Raw genomic sequence first — 20,826 nt, forward strand, 5'->3', positions numbered from 1 at the left:
TCATTGGTCCAAAACTTTATTTTCTCACCACATAGCTCATATCAATTGGGTACAGTCAAAGAAAGCGAGTCAATTCATATATAATTCTGTGATCAACCCTTTGTAGAATGATCTACACAACTGAAGGTAACTGTTGTATATGAATTTTGAATGTAAGAATACGTTTTCACAAGGTTGAAATCATCTCTTATCAAAGAGGATGTGCAAAAAAGCAATGAAGATATGACAGTATATCTATACCTGTAACTGTTAAACATCAAGTATAATTTCAACAGCATTTTTTGTTCCTTCAATTTTGGTGAAAACATGGGGAAGGAAATTCGAAATTCAAAATCAACCAAATACGTTATTCCTTCATGCTACATCCTTACATCTATTGATAAAAAAAAAACAAAGAAACTGTTAGTTAATCCCCCATCAATCATGAACGTGTAGATATCAAGTGATCGCTTTGCTGGCACATAAACTACATTATCATACGACCTCCCATATCCCGACTTCTCAGACATACGATTTGCATAAAATCATGATAAACATTGATATCTATGCCTTTAGAATCGATATTGTTGGAATATTTACCTCAAAAGAGACTTTGGAAGTTTTCTAAATCAAAGATCTACATGTAATACCTCCATAAAATATAACAGTAGTTTTTGTGAACTGTTTGAAAAATGTATAACAAAATCATACCTTTTCACACATTACGTACTCATTTATAAAGGATTAGTAATGGCCAATCACCAACACCTGCCTTACATGTAAATGCCCTTGAGTGACCTTGAAGTTGAATGACCTTATCCTTCAGTTCACCTCCTCTATGTAATGCCATGTCATTGACCAATAGCTCATTATAACTCTGCTGCAGTTGCCTTCCATTCGACGGCCACGGCCAAATGGTGTTTTAGTTTACCCCTGTGATTACAAGCGCCAGAAGGTAAGCGGTCAAAGTATAAACTGCAGCGTGCTGTGGCTGTAGGGCCGTAGAACCACCAACAGGGTCACCAGGGGTCGGTGTTGCGCTCCGGCTGCAGATGTCTTCTGTAGGCTGCTTGGTCCCGCGGGGAAAGCGGTCGGCGTAACCTGTCAGCGCACCCTGTTCATTTACCGGTCAGTCCAAAGGAGAAGAGAAAGACGTTAGAACATTCTGATGGCGAGGCGCATACATACAAATACATACATGTAACGCTGAACATAAAACAAAGGGTTTGCAAAAGCAACAGCTCCATTTAATGTTCAAGTATCATCTATTGTTTAAAGTGTCAATACGAAATTGTCAATAATCATTAGATATTGTCTCGACCATATGATAGGTATATATCATTTTGTATTTATCACGCCTGAACTAGCTGTTTTCGTTTGACTGCAGTGTATCATTTACCATGTACATTTGTGATTATCTTTACTTTATGACATTTTCTTGAATACAATATTTCTTTAAAAGGAAAAAAAATATATATAGTTGGTCTTACAACATCGACATTAGACTGATGGGTGGCCTGGCAGATCGAGTAGAAGGTTGAGTTCAGGAGGTATTCGGAGAAGATCTGTCCATTCTCGCTCGTCCACGGCACGGCCTCCATAGCCTCCTCGTAGGTCATGTTGACCATGTGCGCAGGCGCCGTGATGATGATGTCCCCGGAATCTGCGGTACTGTAAACACCAAGTGGAGAAAAACAAATCAGCAGGTGTCTGACGTATACAAGAAACATGCGTATGGCTAGCCTCCATAGCAGGTTATCTGAGCCTTTTTGGTGCTTATGATACACTTTTTGCATTTAGTAATACGTTTTGCACTGGGTCGTTTGTGCAGCCAGTCGTGACATTAGGCCCAGAGAGCCTGCTATGGAGGCTACGTACGTAATGGCTTTGTTGGAAAAAATTGAACGTTTTTGTTCCGTTGGTTGTACAGCCATGGTAGGGGATCCCAACATCGACAGAAACTTCTAGTTGTCCCTATAGCATAGCTAAATCGCAATGATTAAATGTTCTGTTCCCGTTGTCGGTTAATGGGTGCCATTGAATGATTTGTACGCTTCTTGTAAGGGCACAGCATGTCAATCTTTTGGATGACATCAGCGCGCTCATTAATTTCCGCCGCCTGGTTTTCGAGATTCCTAACTAAGTCAGGAATGTTTTCAATCTAACCTTGAATCTTTTTATTTTCAAAGGGTACAAGGTCAAAACGTGAAAAAAAAAAAACGTGCATAAAAGGAAGGCCACTGTCGTATAAAACATTATCGCCTTTAGGCATGTTCTGCCTAATTCGTCATACGCACAATGTAAAATCTTGAACACCAGCGAAGCCGACAGTGTGGACCACGTTTGGGCCAGCGTCACACCTACTCAGGTTGAACTTCGGGTAGTACATGAAAAAGGTCTCACACATCTCTTGTGGGGTACCGAGACCGCCCTGAACAAAATAAATAGAAAACATATCATTAACGTGCCCAGGCAGTGTAAAACCCTACCAATACGTGTGAATGACTAACACAATTCTTTGTACACAACGAATTGTCTAATTCATACCGACGTTGACCGTCTCTCGCATTCATCAGGGCAATCCTGACTGGTTCATTTTGCACTGCAGCTATAGGTGTCGCTGCTTACAGATGCGGTCCCAAACGTAAAGTATTTACATAGTGTAACAATAATAACAGTACAGTGCAAAAATTATTATCTACTTTTTCTTAACCATGTGTGAAACGTCAGACACCCTTCCATGGGAATTCATATCTTGTTAATCTTCTTTAAATTTCTTTTTTAAGAAATCTGAACTTTTGCCAAGGCAAGGAAACAACAGAGAAGATGTGAAAACTAAAGGTTCTACTTACATACGTAACGGAGTCTTTGTGAGACGAATCGTAGATGCATTCTGTAATCAGAATGTCTCCCTGAAGAAAAGGCACGAGTGTGAGATTTTGTTACATTGGCGACCATCACTTGTTACTAACTACATCCGATTGAGGAAAAGGATACTTCTTCATTTCTTCAGACTGCCTGGAAAGCTTGACTTTGCTAAAATTCCTCACTAATTATGCAAATCAAGTCCTAATTTGCGGGATCGTGACTAGCATACCATTAAGTTGGTTAAAGTTACCTATATGTCAAACATTTTTAATCAAATGAGTTGAGGAATATATAGTTCAGGAACAGCAGCAAGGTGTGTACGATTAGAGGATTTATGTGTTATAACGTTACAGGACTTGTCTCACTCATATGGTAATGACTCTATGATAATAACGTTAATGACACGCTTTCCTTCGGTCTATTCGGTGTCATAAAGCATGTTCGCTTCCTGTAGCCACCTCATAAACAGCCTCGTGCGCTTTGCGGACTCGATTGCTCATTCGGTGGTTATTGGGAACTGACCGTGCCTTATGACACCGTATACACCTAAGGACATGCCATTAACAATATATTATAACGGGACAATCAATTGCTTACCGTACCTTTTTAACGAAAGTCTTTTACTACCAATGTGTAAATGTCAAGGAAATGCTACCAACTCAGAGTGACTCACGGGGTAGATGGTGAGCTCCTCCTTCAGCTTCCTCTCGTACTGCAGGTTGAAGTCGTAGTTGTCGTCCCGGACGATGTCGATCTCAACACCGTCACGGAGCAGCCGGGCGCTCAGCTTCACTCCCAGCAGGTGGGAATGCAGGTTTGCACTGATGATGTGGATGGGCTGTCCGTGCTCCTCGAGGAACTAGAGAAAAACAACAAAAATACCCCTGCAGTTTTAGTATGTAATGGTAGGTGGCCCAAACTTATGTGACCTCTTCCTGAACACAAGAGCTACCTAACATCTAAAAAGCATGTCCAGAACGCGAGATATCAGAACAGGAAGTTCCGCTGCAGTACCTAGGAAACCACTAGAGGGCCCAAAATCTAACTATTTCCAGTTTTTGTCACACCCTAAAACCACACCAAATATGAAATCATTCCATCCAACCATTTTCGAGTTATCTTGTTCACCAACAGACAGACAAACGCGACTGAAAGTATAGCCACCATATGCATGACATTTCATGGAGGTAATGATCTTGTTTCAGGCATCTCAAACTTTCTCTAAATATAAAAGATTTTAAGAATAGAACTGCAAATCGTACTAGCTGGAGTTGGCACACGGACTGGATTTTCGTTTAACGACTAAATCTCATGGGACAAGCTCATGCGAATGTGTCTCTCAGGTATGTACTAACCGCGTTCAAGCACCGCGTGCTGCAGAAGCCTGCCGATGTGAACTCCTGCACATGCGGTGGGATGACTTGGAATTTGCTCACCAGCCCGCCCACCTCCAACGTCCCCAGGTCGTTATCTCTCAACTCGGGCGTGTACGTGAGTCTGATGCCTGAACTGTCCCGGATGCCTGTGTACGTGTACACAAAGGTCATATATGTAAAAGCCCATTCTCATCCCACACTATACACTCTTGAGTCTTGTATTAGATAGATCAGCCTTATGGAAAAGTAGTTTATATGTACCAACTAACCATTGATCTGCAACCTTCTGGTGAGAAACAAGTTTGTTTGGAAAGTTTTGGAATCTCTGACCTGAAGCCAAGAGCGGGTTGTCGTAGTGCATCTCCATCATCACATAACCGCTGTCATCGTCTTCACTGATGGGGTAACCAACATGCTCTGGGAAAACGATAGGCTGGGGAAAAAAAGATAAGGAATTGTTAAACAGGTATTAAAACTACTGGCACGAGTGTACAGGAAAAGGTAACACGGTAGTTGGTTTCACATACTACAAATGCAAAATTTCAGATACATTTGTATTTACGATCGCATTTATGTAATACAATGTGCTTGTAAACACCCTGTCTGCGGAAGACATGTAGGCTGGTTGAAGGGTTGGCGGAAAGACCTGTCCGGTCCGGACAGCGAAAAAGCTGTCCGATCCGATTAGACAGGTTGCGTCCCCTGGCAGAAAGCGATAGAATTGCAAGCAGTATGACGTGTATCAGTGTTGCCGTATATCCCAATATAAAGCGCATTGATTGGATAAATGGGGGTCTGCATGCAAATCTCATTGTTTACGCCGCATTTAGAAAGATTAGCGACAGTCTTTTCAACCTCCTTGGCGACACATCGCCCAGCGGAGAGGGGCCATACAAGCCCCGGACAGCGGGAGTTTGTGCTACACAGACTAGGGAGACATGTGGTCATCATCACAATACTTGATATTTAATAGCGGCGACTTTTATCTATCACAACGAACTAAAATTCAAGCATGTTCCTACCCCTGACCCGATGGCCCAGGCCAACATGATGCTTCCTTGATAACATTCCATCCAGTCGCCGGGCATGTTGGGAGTGTAGCACTGATGTCCCGGGTGTCCCTCCGGCATGATGGTGATGTTCGGGTTCTTCTTACAGGTGTAGACCAATAAATGGTGAACCGTACCCTCGTTCCCAGGCTGAACGATTGGTTCAGCCTAAAGCCAGAAAGAGAGAGAGACTAAATGCATGACGTTAAAACATATATTAACACTAATCTCCAAGCAGATCCACGCCGGGCGCGAAAATGCTAGTATGCTAGCCAGAGAAGGTCCAGTCAGCCAGAGAGGGTCCAATAGCCCGAGATTATATCAACACAACTATGCCCCCCCCCCCAGAAGTTACTTAAGCAACTGGATAAAGGTTTGAAAAAGTCAGACGTTTCAGACAGCATCCGCTGTCTTTCGTTAGTGACTAAAGGATCGAACTGGACAACCAGGATTAATACCAAAACTCGAAATGATAATGACGTGAAGACAATTAAGGATGGTTCAATAGAAGACTATGTAACGACAAACATAACTGTTGCTTAATGGGATTGTTCTTGACAGCATTTTCTTTGGAATGGGCCGGATGAAGCAAATCGTTCTATAGAATATCCACTCACACCGCTGTGTCTTTGTTAACATGTTAGTAAAACATCACGCGCACGCGCGCACGCACCTTTATCACGTGGTGTTTACTGGCCAGTTCAGGCATCTTAAACAATTGACACCAGTACGTTGTGTCTTGATTACCAGGAACTGCGACCTGGGAAGAAATAAGTGAAAGTTTTATTGCAAGTTCTTACCCGTAGGTAATGTTACACGGAAATAACATATACTGATAATGATGAACAGCTTATAGTACAATGTACGTGACTACTCTAGTCCAACTTCTGCCACTGTAGTCTTCAATGGCTCTTCAATTAAGATTGTATATCAGATTTAACAAACAATGAAAGTAATTCTATATATCAAAACGAACCTTAAAAGAACCAAATTGGACAGAAGATTCGAATGTTAATAACTATGTTTAGTTGAAAACATTATATCGAAAGATCACTGCTACTGTGGGTTAGATACAGCTAGCTCTCAGTTGAGTAGCAACTTGACTAGTATACGCAAAAATCTGGCTAGCTTTCTGTTAAGTTTAAATATTCATTGGCATAGGCATAAATTTCAGACACAATAAAGATGCGGTTGTATTTCAAAGATTGGCCGTAAGGCCATGTTGTTTGATTGTATGGATGGCTTCGTCTGGGAACCCCAAAACTGATGCGAGCGTGACAATATAACAAAAGAAGTTTGGCAAAAAAAGTTCCAGAGTATGGTACAGCGTATAACGAATAATAGAATCTTCATTTTCATATCTTCACATCTTCTTCTTTGACTTTGGAATTGATTTTTGCATTCTACGACATTGAGTATCTTTTTCCAATATTTTTTTTTAAATTTACGGCATAATATTTAAGCATTTGTAGCTGCTTTGTGCGGTTTACAGTAAGGTTGAAAACTTTTTGTTTGCTGGAAACGGATACAAATCGATGGCGCGCGCGGATGTCACAAATATAACCAAATCGACATGGTCTAAGATGAGTAGAAATAAACCTTACATTGTTCATCAGCAAATCATGTGTGTAGGTTGTTCCTATTGAAATGGTCTGCTCCGGGACGATCCTTTGTAGAAGACGTGTCGCTCTGGTTCCCCTGTTGGATCCATGGTAGGACGGGCCGCTTACCCCAGACGCCTCGTCCGGGTCCTGGTCGTGCCACGCCCATATCACCCGCATGGTGTCCTCCTGGAGACCACAAACATTCGTCAACATGTGTCAATATATCTTATCTAGTCATTTCACAACTATTGACGCATACCACCTGTCCTCAGCAACCATTTTTGCTCAGTCCCTTGAGTGGCTGCTCCCAACAAGTCGCTCCTAGAAGGCAGGCTCGCGCGAATCTAGCACGGTCGGTGGTAACTGCGTGTCGCTGCCGAAGGAATTAGCCTGGGTGCCATCCTATTTCTACCGGGGGTCCTAAACATTCAAGATTCAAGAGTAGCGAATGTAGGAGCCCCGGTAGAAATAGGATGGCACCCAGGCTAGAAGGAATTAGCTGCCCTGGCCCGGTAGAATATAACGCCCCTTTCTAATTGTGATATGACAAACTAAGATTTGAAAAAGATGGAAAACTGTACAAGAGAAAAAGGGGCTTTTTCCATTATTTTTCATTTTTTGTGTACTTTTCAACGTTACCAAGACATATCAAACAAACCCAAACAATAGAAGCTCACGGTAACCGTGCCGACAGAAATCCTCATTTAAAATGGCTGCTAGCTGCTGTCAATCAATTTTGGTTGTTGAGCAGAGGGTGAATATCCCTTTGAGACTGCAAAAAAAGTGGGTTAGACAGTTGGTTGCTTGGGAGATGGTCTTAACTATGTAAAAATGGCCGGGACTGTTTCAATGTGTCCTCTGACGGCAGATGATTGCCTGCGCCAGGTGGTTACTCGGCCAGGTTTGGCTGTAGTTGGTAATTTGCGGAGCTGTTTCTTCGACTGTGATGTCATACTTACACTGATGACGCGACTGTGATGTCATACTTACACTGATGACGCGATCCTTCTCGTCACATGTCGTCAGTTTCCTGTTGAACCTCAGCACGGTATGGGTCCCGTTCTCGTACCCAGACACCAGCTCCCAGTCCTGACTCTCGTCCACAGGGGGCTGTGCCTTCGCGTCAGCGTAGTGGTCCTGGAATACAGCATGTTACAAATCATACAATGAATGGTGTTTTGATATTCCTGTCTTTCTGCTGATTACTAGAAAATCACTAGAATGGTACCCAAACTATGATAAATGATGCGCCGATGCACCACCCCCCCCCCCCCAAACCCCCACGAAAAAGAACACAACAGGACAATAAAGCAAACGGCCAGGTCAGGCTTAGCACGGTTACTAGAATCCAGGGATTTTGTTGTTTTCGAATTGTAAACTACATTTTTATGTTTCAATCTGTGCTCTCTGACAGTTTATTGACCGTTGCCGTGAGCATTTTCGATACATGGTATGAATAACTCACTGACACAATAGGTTTATGTAACGTACAGTTAACGCAAATAAACCTACAGGATGTTGACCTTTATGTTTGGTAGGCGAGCTCGAATGCCTGCTTTTACATAGGCCTAACAGTCATATTCGTCCAGGTCATACTCTTCAAATCCCTGTCACCAGTTTTAAATCCAGCTCCTTTGGTTGATATACTTCATTCATGTGTAGGCACCACAACTTCCTTGTCAGTAGTTGACAAGTAGTTTTCTATACGACTTGGGCCTCCCTTCCACTAAACGTTGATCGTTGAGCATCCGTACGGTGACCAAAATCGGACTTGTGTGACCCTTGATTTCATCATTCGAATATGATGCAAGATGTATGTTTAAATCTAAGTATGACCTAAAAGACGGAAAACGTCAGAATATTCGTTATACATTTTTTTTTATATATCCATGAAGTTCGTTGAATGATCTATGAAACCTTAGATAACTCCGCGGCCGCAGCATGGTCACAGTCTTTAGCTAGTAGAAAGGAGGTTGCAATTTGACAAAGCACACATAATACATGATACTACATCATTCTTTCGGGGGTTGATAGTTTAAAAAGTGAACGGCCGCGTTTTTTGTCTTTGCCTAGACGGTGCTGTTGCAATCGACCCTCGAAGAAACTGTCAACAGACCTACGTTACTAGTGCGGTATGAATCTCTAAGCAGATCTATTGGTGCCAAAACGCCATTTTAAAACTCATTTTGCCAGTTGGATACGGTCTTTGTCACTGATAGATCTGCTTGAAGATCTGCGAGGTATCATAGTACTGGCGAAATGCCTAGATATTTGTTAACATGGACAAATAGACAAATGCAACGACGTGTTACCGTGAGGTGCGCTTTCCCGTCTTTTACCCAGCCGATGGCGATGTCGGATCCCGGCATGCCTCCGTTAGGAGACAGACCCATGCCGAACCATCCTGTCGTCTGCACATGGGCTTCGAACTCGATCTTTTCGTCATCAAACTTCCAGAACAGGTGGAACTTTTCTTCCTCGTCTAGAGACTCGTGGTGTGTAAAATCGTCGGCTCGCACAGCCTGCCCCCCATAATGAAGGGCTATGATCAAAACTAGAACACAGCTCCCAGCGATTCTAGCCATACTGTCTGCTGCAACTTGACAACGCGTAATGCGATTTTATGGACAGGTGTCTCTGGAATATTTGAAGTATGACGAAAGCGTTTCCAAGACAACAGACTATCATTGATTAACCTCCCAGTACGCAAACAGGTTGGGAAATGAGTCATCAAATAGAGACTTTGTGCTGCTTTTTAGGTGTAAGCTCTGTACTATGTGAACTTTAACAACCAGAAACACATATGTAGGTTGACACTGGACAGTTATGGACGAAATGCGTTAGCAGGTTATTGTTTTATATAGCTAGCTGTACAATAGAATGGAAAATGAAGCATTTGCACTTTGAACCTCTATGATGGTGACTTTAGCAGAAATGTCACCACATCCAGTCTTGTAGTGGTCGCACCGCTAAATGAGATTAACTTGTGTGATTTTATTCTGTAAATTTATGATCCCATCTTCTGTAGCAAGCTAAATACTCAATGACATACAAACCCTGTCTGTCAACATTCTTCATTTATTGAGAATATAATTGTTTCTATATTGAGGATCCCCACACATCAGAATTTTCCATGTTTATACATATTCTATATGTATACTCTTTCCATAGATACAGTAATACTTGGGAGACTCAGAGATATAGATTCACTGTTGCTAAAAGCGATGGAATGTGGGCTAATCATACATTTCTCCAACTCAACAATAAATTCAACAGTAAATGAAGTGTCCAATAGATACAGGGTGCAGAATGTAACTCAAAAGTAGGACCCTATCTTGTGGGTGGAGGGGGGATGGGGTTGGGGGGTGCCGGAGGGGGAGGGCCCCCTGGTGGTGCCCCTGGTGGTGGGGCTCCTGGAGGGGGTCCAGTTGGGGGCAGGCCTGTGGGAGATGGCCCTACAGGAGGGGGGGGGGGCACCAGGTGGCAGACTAGGCGGCCTTCCTTGGGCAGGCCGGCCTTCCTTGGGCAGACTAGGCGGCCTTCCTAGGGCAGGCCGGGCATGTTGGGGGGTCCTCCCGGCGGCCCCATGGGTTGGCTTGTGGGTGGCGGTCCAGGCTGGGACGTGGGGGAACCCCCTGGTTGCCCGGGAGGCATTCCCATGAAGCCTCGGGGTGGGCCATGGTGGAACCCCGGGGGCATGTTCGGTGGTTCCCTGTGTGGTCCCCCCTCCCCCGGTGGTCCCCTATGGTGGAACATGCCAGGGTGGCCAGGGTGCATCCCAAACGGAGGGGGTGGTGGGCCACTGGGTCCCCCTGGTGGGGCCATGTGATCAACCCTTTGTAGAATTATCTACACAACTGAAGGTAACTGTTGTATATGAATGCTGAATGTAAGAATACGTTTTCACAAAGTTGAAATCATCTCCTATCAAAGAGGCTGTGCAAAAAAGCAGAAAAACAGTATATGTATACCTGTTACTGTTATACATCAAGTATGATTTCAACAGCATTTTTGTTCCTTCAATTTTGGTGAAAACATGGGGAAGGAAATTGTACAAAAGTCAACCAAATACGTTATTCCTTCGTGCAGACTTGATTATCTAAAAAAAACAAAGAAACTGTTAGTTAATCCCCCAGCAATCATGAACGTGTAGATATCAAGTGATCGCTTTGCTGGCACATAAGCTACATTATTATACGACTTCCCACTCTCAGACATACGATTTGCATTAAATCATGATAAACATTGATATCTATGCCTTTAGAATCGATATTGTTGGAATATTTACCTCAAAAGAGACTTTGGAAGTTTTCTAAATCAAAGATCTAATGCCTCCATAAAACATAACAGTAGTTTTTGTGAATTGTTTAAAAAATGTATAAGTAAATCATACCGTTTCACACATTACGTACTCATTTATAAAAGATTAGTAATGGCCAATCACCAACACCTGTCTTACATGTAAATGTCCTTTTTGAAAATCAAGGCAAAACACACACACACACACACACACACACACACACACACACACACACACACACACACACACACACACATACACACACACACACACACAACACACACACGCACACTTGCTTTCCATTCGACGGCCACAGCCAAATGGTGTTTTAGTTCATTCCTGTGATTACAAGCGCCAGAAGGTAAGCGGTCAAAGTATAAACTGCAGCGTGCTGTGGCTGTAGGGCCGTAGAACCACCAACAGGGTCGGGGGTCGGTGTTGCACTCCGGCTGCAGATGTCTTCTGTAGGCCGCTTGGTCCCACGTGGAAAGCGGTCGGCATAACCTACCAGCGGACCCTAGTCATTTGCCGATTCCAGAAGAGAAGAGAAAGCCGTTAGAACATTCTCATATCACAAGGAAGTAGGAGTCAAGTCAAGTCAAGTCAAAGTTTATAGCACGAGTTTGGGTTCGAAGTGCATACAGGCAAATGCAAACATGTAACGCTGAACATAAAACGAAGAGCTGCCCTTACAAAGGCAACAGTTCCATTCAATGTGCAATTATCATCTACAGTTTTAAGTGTCAATACGACATTGTCAATGAACATTATCTAATAACCCATATCATTTCAATATACTTAGTCTTATCTAGGAAAGGGAAGCTGCAGAAGCAGTGGGATAGGTTCAGTACTTTGTTGTATCTTTAACGTTTGTTCTTGACCATATAAAAGACACCACAAGGCACACATCCTATTTTGTTTATCGCGACTGAACTAGCTGTCCTGGTTTTCTGGAGTGTATCACTTACCATGTACATTTGTGATTATCTGTACTTGTATGACATTTTCTTGAATACAGTATTTTTAAAAAACGGTGTTGGTCTTACAGTATCGACATTAGACTGATGGGTGGCCTGGCAGATCGAGTAGAAGGTTGAATTCAGGAGGTATTCGGAGAAGATCTGTCCATTCTCGCTCGTCCACGGCACGGCCTCCATAGCCTCCTCGTAGGTCATGTTGACCATGTGCGCAGGCGCCGTAATGATGATGCCCGGCTCGCCATTATCGGTCCTGTAAACACCAAGTGGAGAAAAACAAATCAGGTGTCTGACGAATACAAGAAACATGCATAATGGCTAGCCTCCATAACAGGTGCTCTGGGCCTTTCTTTCGCTTATGATATACTTTTTGAATTGACTTTTTGCACTGGGTCATCTGTGAAGCCAGCCCGTAACCATTGACCCAGAGAGCCTGCTATGGAGGCTACGTAATGGCTTCAATTTGTTGAAAAAATTGAACGTTTTGTACCGTCGGTTTTATAGCTGTGGAATGGGATCCCAAAATCGACAGGTGTTATAAAGAAACTTCCGATAGCTGATTAAACCTCTATCATAGCTAAACTGCAATGATTAGATGTTCTGTTCCCGTTGTCGGTTAACAGGTGCCATCAAATGACGCTTCTTGTAAGGCCACAGCATGTGACTCTTTTGGATGACATCAGCGAGCTCAATCTTTAGTTTGAATGTTTTTTTATTTTCAAAGGGTACACGGTCAATAAGTAGTCACACTTGCGCTGGCGTTTTGCATAGAAAGAATGGCACTGTCGTATAAAACATTCACACCCTATGGCATGTTGAGACTACAACAAAGCTAATTAATAATACACACAATGTAAAATCCTGAACTCCAGCGAAGCCGACAGTGTGGTACACGTTTGGCAAACTGTCACACCTACTCAGGTTGAACTTCGGGTAGTACATGAAAAACGTCTCACACATCTCTTCTGGGGTACCGAGACCGCCCTGAACAAAAGAAATAAACCAATCATTAAAGTTGTCCCCAAACTAGCCTCCGTTGCAGTCCTTCCCACAGCGATCTTTAAAAACTTTTTGGTGGGGGGGGGGGGGGGCGCCGCGTATCTGCTTGAGCCCCCGTATCTGCTTGGGATCCCGAAACTGCCACAGCGGTCACAGGGTCACAGCGGTTTCGGGATCCCAAGCAGATACGGGGGCTCAAGCAGATACGCGGCCAAGCGAGAGACCTTCAGAAGATCGGTAGTTACAGTGCCTTGGGTTTTCACCGCCAGACACACGTACGGCTCCGAATCTGACTTCCTTTAAGAGACTCTTGAACAAAACGAACGGACACGGACAATGAACCAGCTTTCGCCCTACTAACGTTTATGTTACATGTTGTAGAAATCTACATATTGTTGTACCATAAATATGTAATGATATATGTTCATAGAGTTATTAGGACTCAAATGACTGTGTATCTCTGTTATATTGTATCTGACCCATACCTCTTACCTCATGACCTCAATGAAATCGGCCTGCGTGCCGATTTGATCTTATCATGAATAAACAAAGGCTCAAACAAACAAACGTGTCCAGGCAGTGTAAAACCCTACCACTACGTGTGAATGAATAACACAATTCTTTGTACACAACAAAGTGTTTAATTCACAGTGACGTTGACCGTCTCTCGCATTCATCAGGGCAATCCTGACTGGTCCAATTTGCACTGCAGCTATAGGTGTCGCTGCTTACAGATGCGGTCCCAAACGTAAAGTATCCACATATATACTGTACATACATAGGGTAACAATAATAAACGTACAGTGAAACAATTATCATCTACTTTTTCTTAACCATTTGTGAAACGTCAGACACCCTTGCATGGAAATATATATCAGCAGTGTATCTTGTTTATCTTCTTTAATTTTCTTTTTTAAGACATCATTCTGAACTTTTGTCAAGGCAAGGAAACAACAGAGAAGATGTGAAAACTGAAGGTTCTACTTACATACGTAACGAAGTCTTTGTGAGACGAATCGTAGATGCATTCTGTAATCAGAATGTCTCCCTGAAGAAAAGACACCGGAGTGGAGTTTATGTTACATTGGCGACCATCACTTGTTGCTAACTACATCCGATTGAGGAAAAGGACACTTCTTAAGATTGCATGGAAAGCTTGACTTTGCTAAAAAATACCTCACTAATTATGCAAATCAAGTCCTTATTTGCGTGACTAGCATACCATTAAGTTGGTTAAAGTTACTTATATGATCCTATATGTCAAACATTTTTTTTAACTAAATGAGTTGAGGAACAGCAGCAAGGTGTGTAAGATTACAAGATTTATGTGTTATGACGTTACAGGACTTGTCTCACTCATGTGTTTGATAACGTTATTTGGTAATGACTATATGATAATAACGTTAATTAATGACCCGCTTTCCTTCGGTCTATTTGGTGTCATAAAGTATGTTCGATTCCTGTAACCACTTCATAAACAACCTCGTACGCTTCGCGGACTAGGTTACTCATTCGGTGGTTATCGGGGACTAGTACTGACCATGCCTTATGGCACCGTATACACCTAAGGACAGGTCATAAACCCTATATTATAACGGTACAATCAATTGCTTACCGTACATAATTCACGAAAATCTAGCTATCACTGCCAATGTGTAAATGTCAAGGAAATGTTACCAACTCAGAGTGACTCACGGGGTAGATGGTGAGCTCCTCCTTCAGCTTCCTCTCGTACTGCAGGTTGAAGTCGTAGTTGTCGTCCCGGACGATGTCGATCTCCACGCCGTCACGGATCAGCCGGGCGTTCAGCTTCACTCCCAGCAGGTGGGAATGCAGGTTTGCACTGATGATGTGGATGGGCTGTCCGTGCTCCTCGAGGAACTAGAGAAAAATAACAAAAACGCCCCTGCAGTTTTAGAATGTAATGCTAGGTGGCCCAAACTTATGTGACCTCTTCCTGAACACAAGAGCTACCTAACATCCAAAAAGCATGTCCAGAACGCGAGATATCAAAACAGGAAGTTCCGCTGCAGTACCTAGGAAACCACTAGAGGGCCCAAAATCTAACTATTTCCAGTTTTTGTCACACCCTAAAACCACACCAAATATGAAATCATTCCATCCAACCATTTTCTAGTTATCTTGTTCACCAACAGACAGACAAACGCTACTGAAAGTATAGCCACCATATGCATGACATTTCATGGAGGTAATGATCTTGTTTCAGGCATCTCAAACTTTCTCTAAAAATAAAAGATTTTAAGAATAGAACTGCAAATCGTACTAGCTGGAGTTGGCACACGGACTGGATTTTCATTTAACGACTAAATCTCATGGGACAAGCTCATGCGAAAGTGTCTCTCAGGTATGTACCAAGGTATGTACTAACCGCGTTCAAGCACCGCGTGCTGCAGAATCCTGCCGATGTGAACTCCTGGACATGTGGTGGGATGACTTGGAATTTGCTCACCAGCCCGCCCACCTCCAACGTTCCCAGGTCGTTATCTCTCAACTCGGGCGTGTACGTGAGTCTGATGCCTGAACTGTCCCGGATACCTGTGTACGTGTACACAAAGGCCATATATGTAAAAGCCCATTCTCATCCCACACTATACACTCTTGTATTAAATAAATCAGCCTTATGGAACTGTAGTTTCTATGTACCAGCTCAACATTGATCTGCAACCTTCTGGTGAGAAACAAGCATGTTTGGAAAGCTTTGGAATCTCTGACCTGAAGCCAAGAGCGGGTTGTCGTAGTGCATCTCCATCAGCACATAACCACTGTCATCCTCATCACTGATGGGGTAACCGACATGCTCTGGGAAAACGATAGGCTGGGGGAAAAAAAGATAAGGATTTGTTAAACAGGTATTAAAACTACTGGCACGAGTGTACATGAAAAGGTAACACGGTAGTTGGTTTCACATACTACAAATGCAAAATTCCAGATACATTTGTATTTACGATCGCATTTATGTAATACAATGTGCTTGTAAACACCCTGTCTGCGGAAGACATGTAGCCTGGTTGAAGGGTTGGCGGAAAAAGCTGTCCGGTCCGGACAGCGAAAAAGCTGTCCGATCCGATTAGACAGGTTGCGTCCCCTGGCAGAAAGCGATAGAATTGCAAGCAGTATGACGTGTATCAGTGTTGCCGTATATCCCAATATAAAGCGCATTGATTGGATAAATGGGGGTCTGCATGCAAATCTCATTGTTTACGCCGCATTTAGAAAGATTAGCGACAGTCTTTTCAACCTCCTTGGCGACACATCGCCCAGCGGAGAGGGGCCATACAAGCCCCGGACAACGGGAGTTTGCGCTACACAGACTAGGGAGACATGTGGTCATCATCACAATACTTGATATTTAATAGCGACGACTTTTATCTATCACAACGAACTAAAATTCAAACTTGTTCCTACCCCTGACCCGATGGCCCAGGCCAACATGATGCTTCCTTGATAACATTCCATCCAGTCGCCGGGCATGTTGGGAGTGTAGCACTGATGTCCCGGATGTCCCTCCGGCATGATGGTGATGTTCGGGTTCTTCTTACAGGTGTAGACCAATAAATGGTGAACCGTACCCTCGTTCCCAGGCTGAACGATTGGTTCAGCCTAAAGCCAGAAAGAGAGAGAGACTAAATGCATGACGTTAAAACATATATCAACACTAATCTCCAAGCAGATCCACGCCGGGCGCGAAAATCGTAGTATGCTAGCCAGAGAAGGTCCAGTCAGCCAGAGAGGGTCCAATAGCCCGAGATTATATCAACACAACTATGCCCCCCCCCCCCCAGAAGTTACTCAAGCAACTGGATAAAGGTTTGAAAAAGTCAGACGTTTCAGACAGCATCCGCTGTCTTTCGTTAGTGACTAAAGGATCGAACTGGACAACCAGGATTAATACCAAAACTCGAAATGATAATGACGTGAAGACAATTAAGGATGGTTCAATAGAAGACTAAGTAACGACAAACATAACTGTTGCTTAATGGGATTGTTCTTGACAGCATTTTCTTTGGAATGGGCCGGATGAAGCAAATCGTTCTATAGAATATCCACTCACACCGCTGTGTCTTTGTTAACATGTTAGTAAAACATCACGCGCACGCGCGCACGCACCTTTATCACGTGGTGTTTACTGGCCAGTTCAGGCATCTTAAACAATTGACACCAGTACGTCGTGTCTTGATTACCAGGAACTGCGACCTGGGAAGAAATAAGTGAAAGTTTTATTGCAAGTTCTTACCCGTAGGTAATGTTACACGGAAATAACATGTACTAATAATGATGAACAGTTTATAGTACAATGTATGTGACTACTCTAGTCCAACTTCTGCCACTGTAGTCTTCAATGGCTCTTCAATTAAGATTGTATATCAGATTTAACAAACAATAAAAGTAATTCTATATATCAAAATGAACCTTAAAAGAACCAAATTGGACAGTAGATTCGAACGTTAATAACTATGTTTAGCTAAATACATTATATGAAAGATCACTGCTACTGTGGGTTAGATATAGCTAGCTCTCAGTTGAGAAGCAACTTGACTAGTATACGCGAAAATCTGGCTAGCTTTCTGTTAAGTTTAAGTATTCATTGGCCTAGGCATAAATTTCAGACACAATAAAGGTGCGGTTGTATTTCAAAGATTGGCCGTAAGGCCATGTTGTTTGATTGTATGGATGGCTTCGTCTGGGAACCCCAAAACTGATGCGAGGGTGCCAATAACAAAAGAAGTTTGGCAAAAAAAGAGTTTCAGAGTATGGTACAGCGTATAACGAATAATAGAATCTTCATTTTCATATCTTCACATCTTCTTCTTTGACTTTGGAATTGATTTTAGCATTCTACGACATTAAGTATCATTTTCCAATATTTTTTTGCAATTTACGGCATGATATATAAGCATTTGTAGCTGCTTTGTGCGGTTTACAGTAAGGTTGAAAACTTTTTGTTTGCTGGAAACGGATACAAATCGATGGCGCGCGCGGATGTCACAAATATAACCTAATCGACATGGTCTAAGATGAGTAGAAATAAACCTTACATTGTTCATCAGCAAATCATGTGTGTAGGTTGTTCCTATTGAAATGGTCTGCTCCGGGACGATCCTTTGTAGAAGACGTGTCGCTCTGGTTCCCCTGTTGGATCCGTGGTAGGACGGGCCGCTCACCCCAGACGCCTCGTCCGGGTCCTGGTCGTGCCACGCCCAGATCACCCGCATGGTGTCCTCCTGGAGACCACAAACATTCGTCAACATGTGTCAATATATGTTATCTAGTCATTCTACTACTGTTGACACATACCACCTGTCCTCAGCAACCATTTTGCTCAGTCCCTTGAGTGGTTGCTCCCAACAAGTCGCTCCTAGAAGGCAGGCTTGCGCGAATCTAGCACGGTCGGCGGGTAACTGCGTGTCGCTGCCGAAGGAATTAGCCTGGGTGCCATCCTATTTCTGCCGGGGCTCCTTGCATTCAGGATTCAGGGTAGCGAATGTAGGAGCCCCGGTAGAAATAGGATGGCACCCAGGCTAGAAGGAATTACTGCCCTGGCCCGGTAGAATATAACGCCCCTTTCTAATTGTGATATGACAAACTAAGATTTGAAAAAGATGGAAAACTATACAAGAGAAAAAGGGGCTTTTTCCATTATTTTTCATTTTTTGTGTACTTTTCAACGTTACCAAGACATATCAAACAAACCCAAACAATAGAAGCTCACGGTAACCGTGCCGACAGAAATCCTCATCTAAAATGGCTGCTAGCTGCTGTCAATCAATTTTGGTTGTTGAGCAGTGGGTGAATACCCCTTTGAGACTGCAAAAAAAGTGGGTTAGACAGTTGGTTGCTTTGGAGATGGTCTTAACTATGACTATAACTAAAATGGACGGGACTGTTTCAACGTGTCCTTTGACGGCAGATGATTGCCTGCGCCAAGTGGTTGCTCGGCCAGGTTTGGCTGTAGTTGGTAATTTGCGGAGCTGTTTCTTCGACTGTGATGTCATACTTACGCTGATGACGCGACTGTGATGTCATACTTACACTGATGACGCGATCCTTTTCGTCACATGTCGTCAGCTTCCTGTTGAACCTCAGCACGGTATGGGTCCCGTTCTCGTACCCAGACACCAGCTCCCAGTCCTGACTCTCGTCCACAGGGGGCTGTGCCTTCGCGTCAGCATAGTGGTCCTGGAATACAGCATGTTACAAATCATACAGTGAATGGTGTTTTGATATTCCTGTCTTTCTGCTGATTACTAGAAAATCACTAGAATGGTACCCAAACTATGATAAATAACATAATGCACCGACGAAAAAGAACACAACAGGACAATGAAGCAAACGGCCAGGTCAGGCCTAGAATCCAGGGATTTTGTTGTTTTCGAATTGTAAACTACATTTTTATGTTTTAATCTGTGCTCTCTGACAGTTTATTGACCGTTTCCGTGAGCATTTTCGATACATGGTATGAATAACTCACTGACACAATAGGTTTATGTAACGTTAACGCAAATAAACCTATAGGATGTTAACCTTTATGTTTGGTAGGCGAGCTCGAATGCCTGCTTTTACATAACGGCCTAACAGTCATATTCGTCCAGGTCATACTCTTCAAATCCCTGTCACCAGTTTTAAATCCAGCTCCTTTGGTTGATATATTTCATTCATGTGTAGGCACCACAGCTTCCTTGTCAGTAGTTGACAAATAGTTTTCTATACGACTAGGGCCTCCCTTCCACTAAACGTTGATTGTTGAGCATCCGTACGGTGACCAAAATTGGATTTGTGTGACCCTTGATTTTATCATTCGAATATGATGCAAGATGTATGTTTAAATCTAAGTATGACCTAAAAGACGGAAAACGTCAGAATATTCGTTATACATTTTTTTTATATATCCATGAAATTCGTTGAATGATCTATGAAACCTTAGATAACTCCGCGGCCGCAGCATGGTCACAGTCTTTAGCTAGTAGAAAGGAGGTTGAAATTTGACAAAGCACACATAATACATGATACTACATCATTCTTTCGGGGGTTGATAGTTTAAAAAGTGAACGGCTGCGTTTTTTGTCTTTGCCTAGACGGTGCTGTTGCCATCGACCCTCGAAGAAACTGTCAACAGACCTACGTTACTAGTGCGGTATGAATCTCTAAGCAGATCTATTGGTAGCAAAACGCCATTTTAAAACTCCTTTTGCCAGTTGGATACGGTCTTTGGTACCGATAGATCTGCTTGCAGATCTGCGCGGTATCATAGTACTGGCGAAATGCCTAGATATTTGTTAACATGGACAAATAGATAAATGCAACACTAAGTCAAATGATGTGTTACCGTGAGGTGCGCTTTCCCGTCTTTGACCCAGCCGATGGCGATGTCTGATCCCGGCATGCCTCCGTTAGGAGACAGACCCATGCCGAACCATCCTGTCGTCTGCACATGGGCTTCGAACTCGATCTTTTCGTCATCAAACTTCCAGAACAGGTGGAACTTTTCTTCCTCGTCAAGAGCCTCGTGGTGTGTAAAATCATCGGCTCGCACAGCCTGCCCCCCATAATGAAGGGCTATGATCAAAACTAGAACACAGAAACTCCCAGTGATTTTGGCCATACTGCCTGCTGTAGCCTAACGATGCGTAATGAGATTTTATGGACAGGTGTCTC

General features: G+C 43.2%; 3 protein-coding genes across 3 annotated transcripts; all 3 read right to left on the reverse strand.

Annotated features, from left to right (window-relative positions):
• Positions 1 to 9,468, reverse strand: LOC136445231 (DBH-like monooxygenase protein 1 homolog). The gene is made up of 12 exons (XM_066443106.1): positions 9,189 to 9,468; positions 7,867 to 8,013; positions 6,877 to 7,062; positions 5,946 to 6,032; positions 5,246 to 5,440; positions 4,554 to 4,656; positions 4,203 to 4,369; positions 3,521 to 3,706; positions 2,832 to 2,891; positions 2,277 to 2,410; positions 1,470 to 1,650; positions 1 to 1,093 (listed from the first exon to the last, which is right to left on the reverse strand). The coding sequence occupies exons 1-12, from the start codon at positions 9,459 to 9,461 to the stop codon at positions 902 to 904; spliced, it is 1,911 nt and encodes a 636-aa protein (XP_066299203.1). The 5' UTR covers positions 9,462 to 9,468; the 3' UTR covers positions 1 to 901.
• Positions 9,469 to 9,855: 387 nt separating this feature from the next.
• On the reverse strand, positions 9,856 to 20,814 carry LOC136445230 (DBH-like monooxygenase protein 1 homolog). Its single transcript, XM_066443105.1, has 12 exons — positions 20,498 to 20,814; positions 19,204 to 19,350; positions 18,210 to 18,395; positions 17,281 to 17,367; positions 16,579 to 16,773; positions 15,886 to 15,988; positions 15,542 to 15,708; positions 14,848 to 15,033; positions 14,141 to 14,200; positions 13,004 to 13,137; positions 12,223 to 12,406; positions 9,856 to 11,693 (listed from the first exon to the last, which is right to left on the reverse strand). Exons 1-12 carry the CDS (start codon positions 20,771 to 20,773, stop codon positions 11,505 to 11,507), a joined length of 1,914 nt encoding a protein of 637 aa, XP_066299202.1. The 5' UTR covers positions 20,774 to 20,814; the 3' UTR covers positions 9,856 to 11,504.
• On the reverse strand, positions 10,420 to 10,701 carry LOC136445200 (uncharacterized). The gene has a single exon (XM_066443067.1). The coding sequence runs from the start codon at positions 10,699 to 10,701 to the stop codon at positions 10,420 to 10,422; it is 282 nt and encodes a 93-aa protein (XP_066299164.1).
• Positions 20,815 to 20,826: the final 12 nt, after the last annotated feature.

The sequence above is a fragment of the Branchiostoma lanceolatum genome, chromosome 11 (genome assembly GCF_035083965.1).
Source record: "Branchiostoma lanceolatum isolate klBraLanc5 chromosome 11, klBraLanc5.hap2, whole genome shotgun sequence".
Taxonomy (NCBI): Eukaryota; Metazoa; Chordata; class Leptocardii; order Amphioxiformes; family Branchiostomatidae; genus Branchiostoma; species Branchiostoma lanceolatum.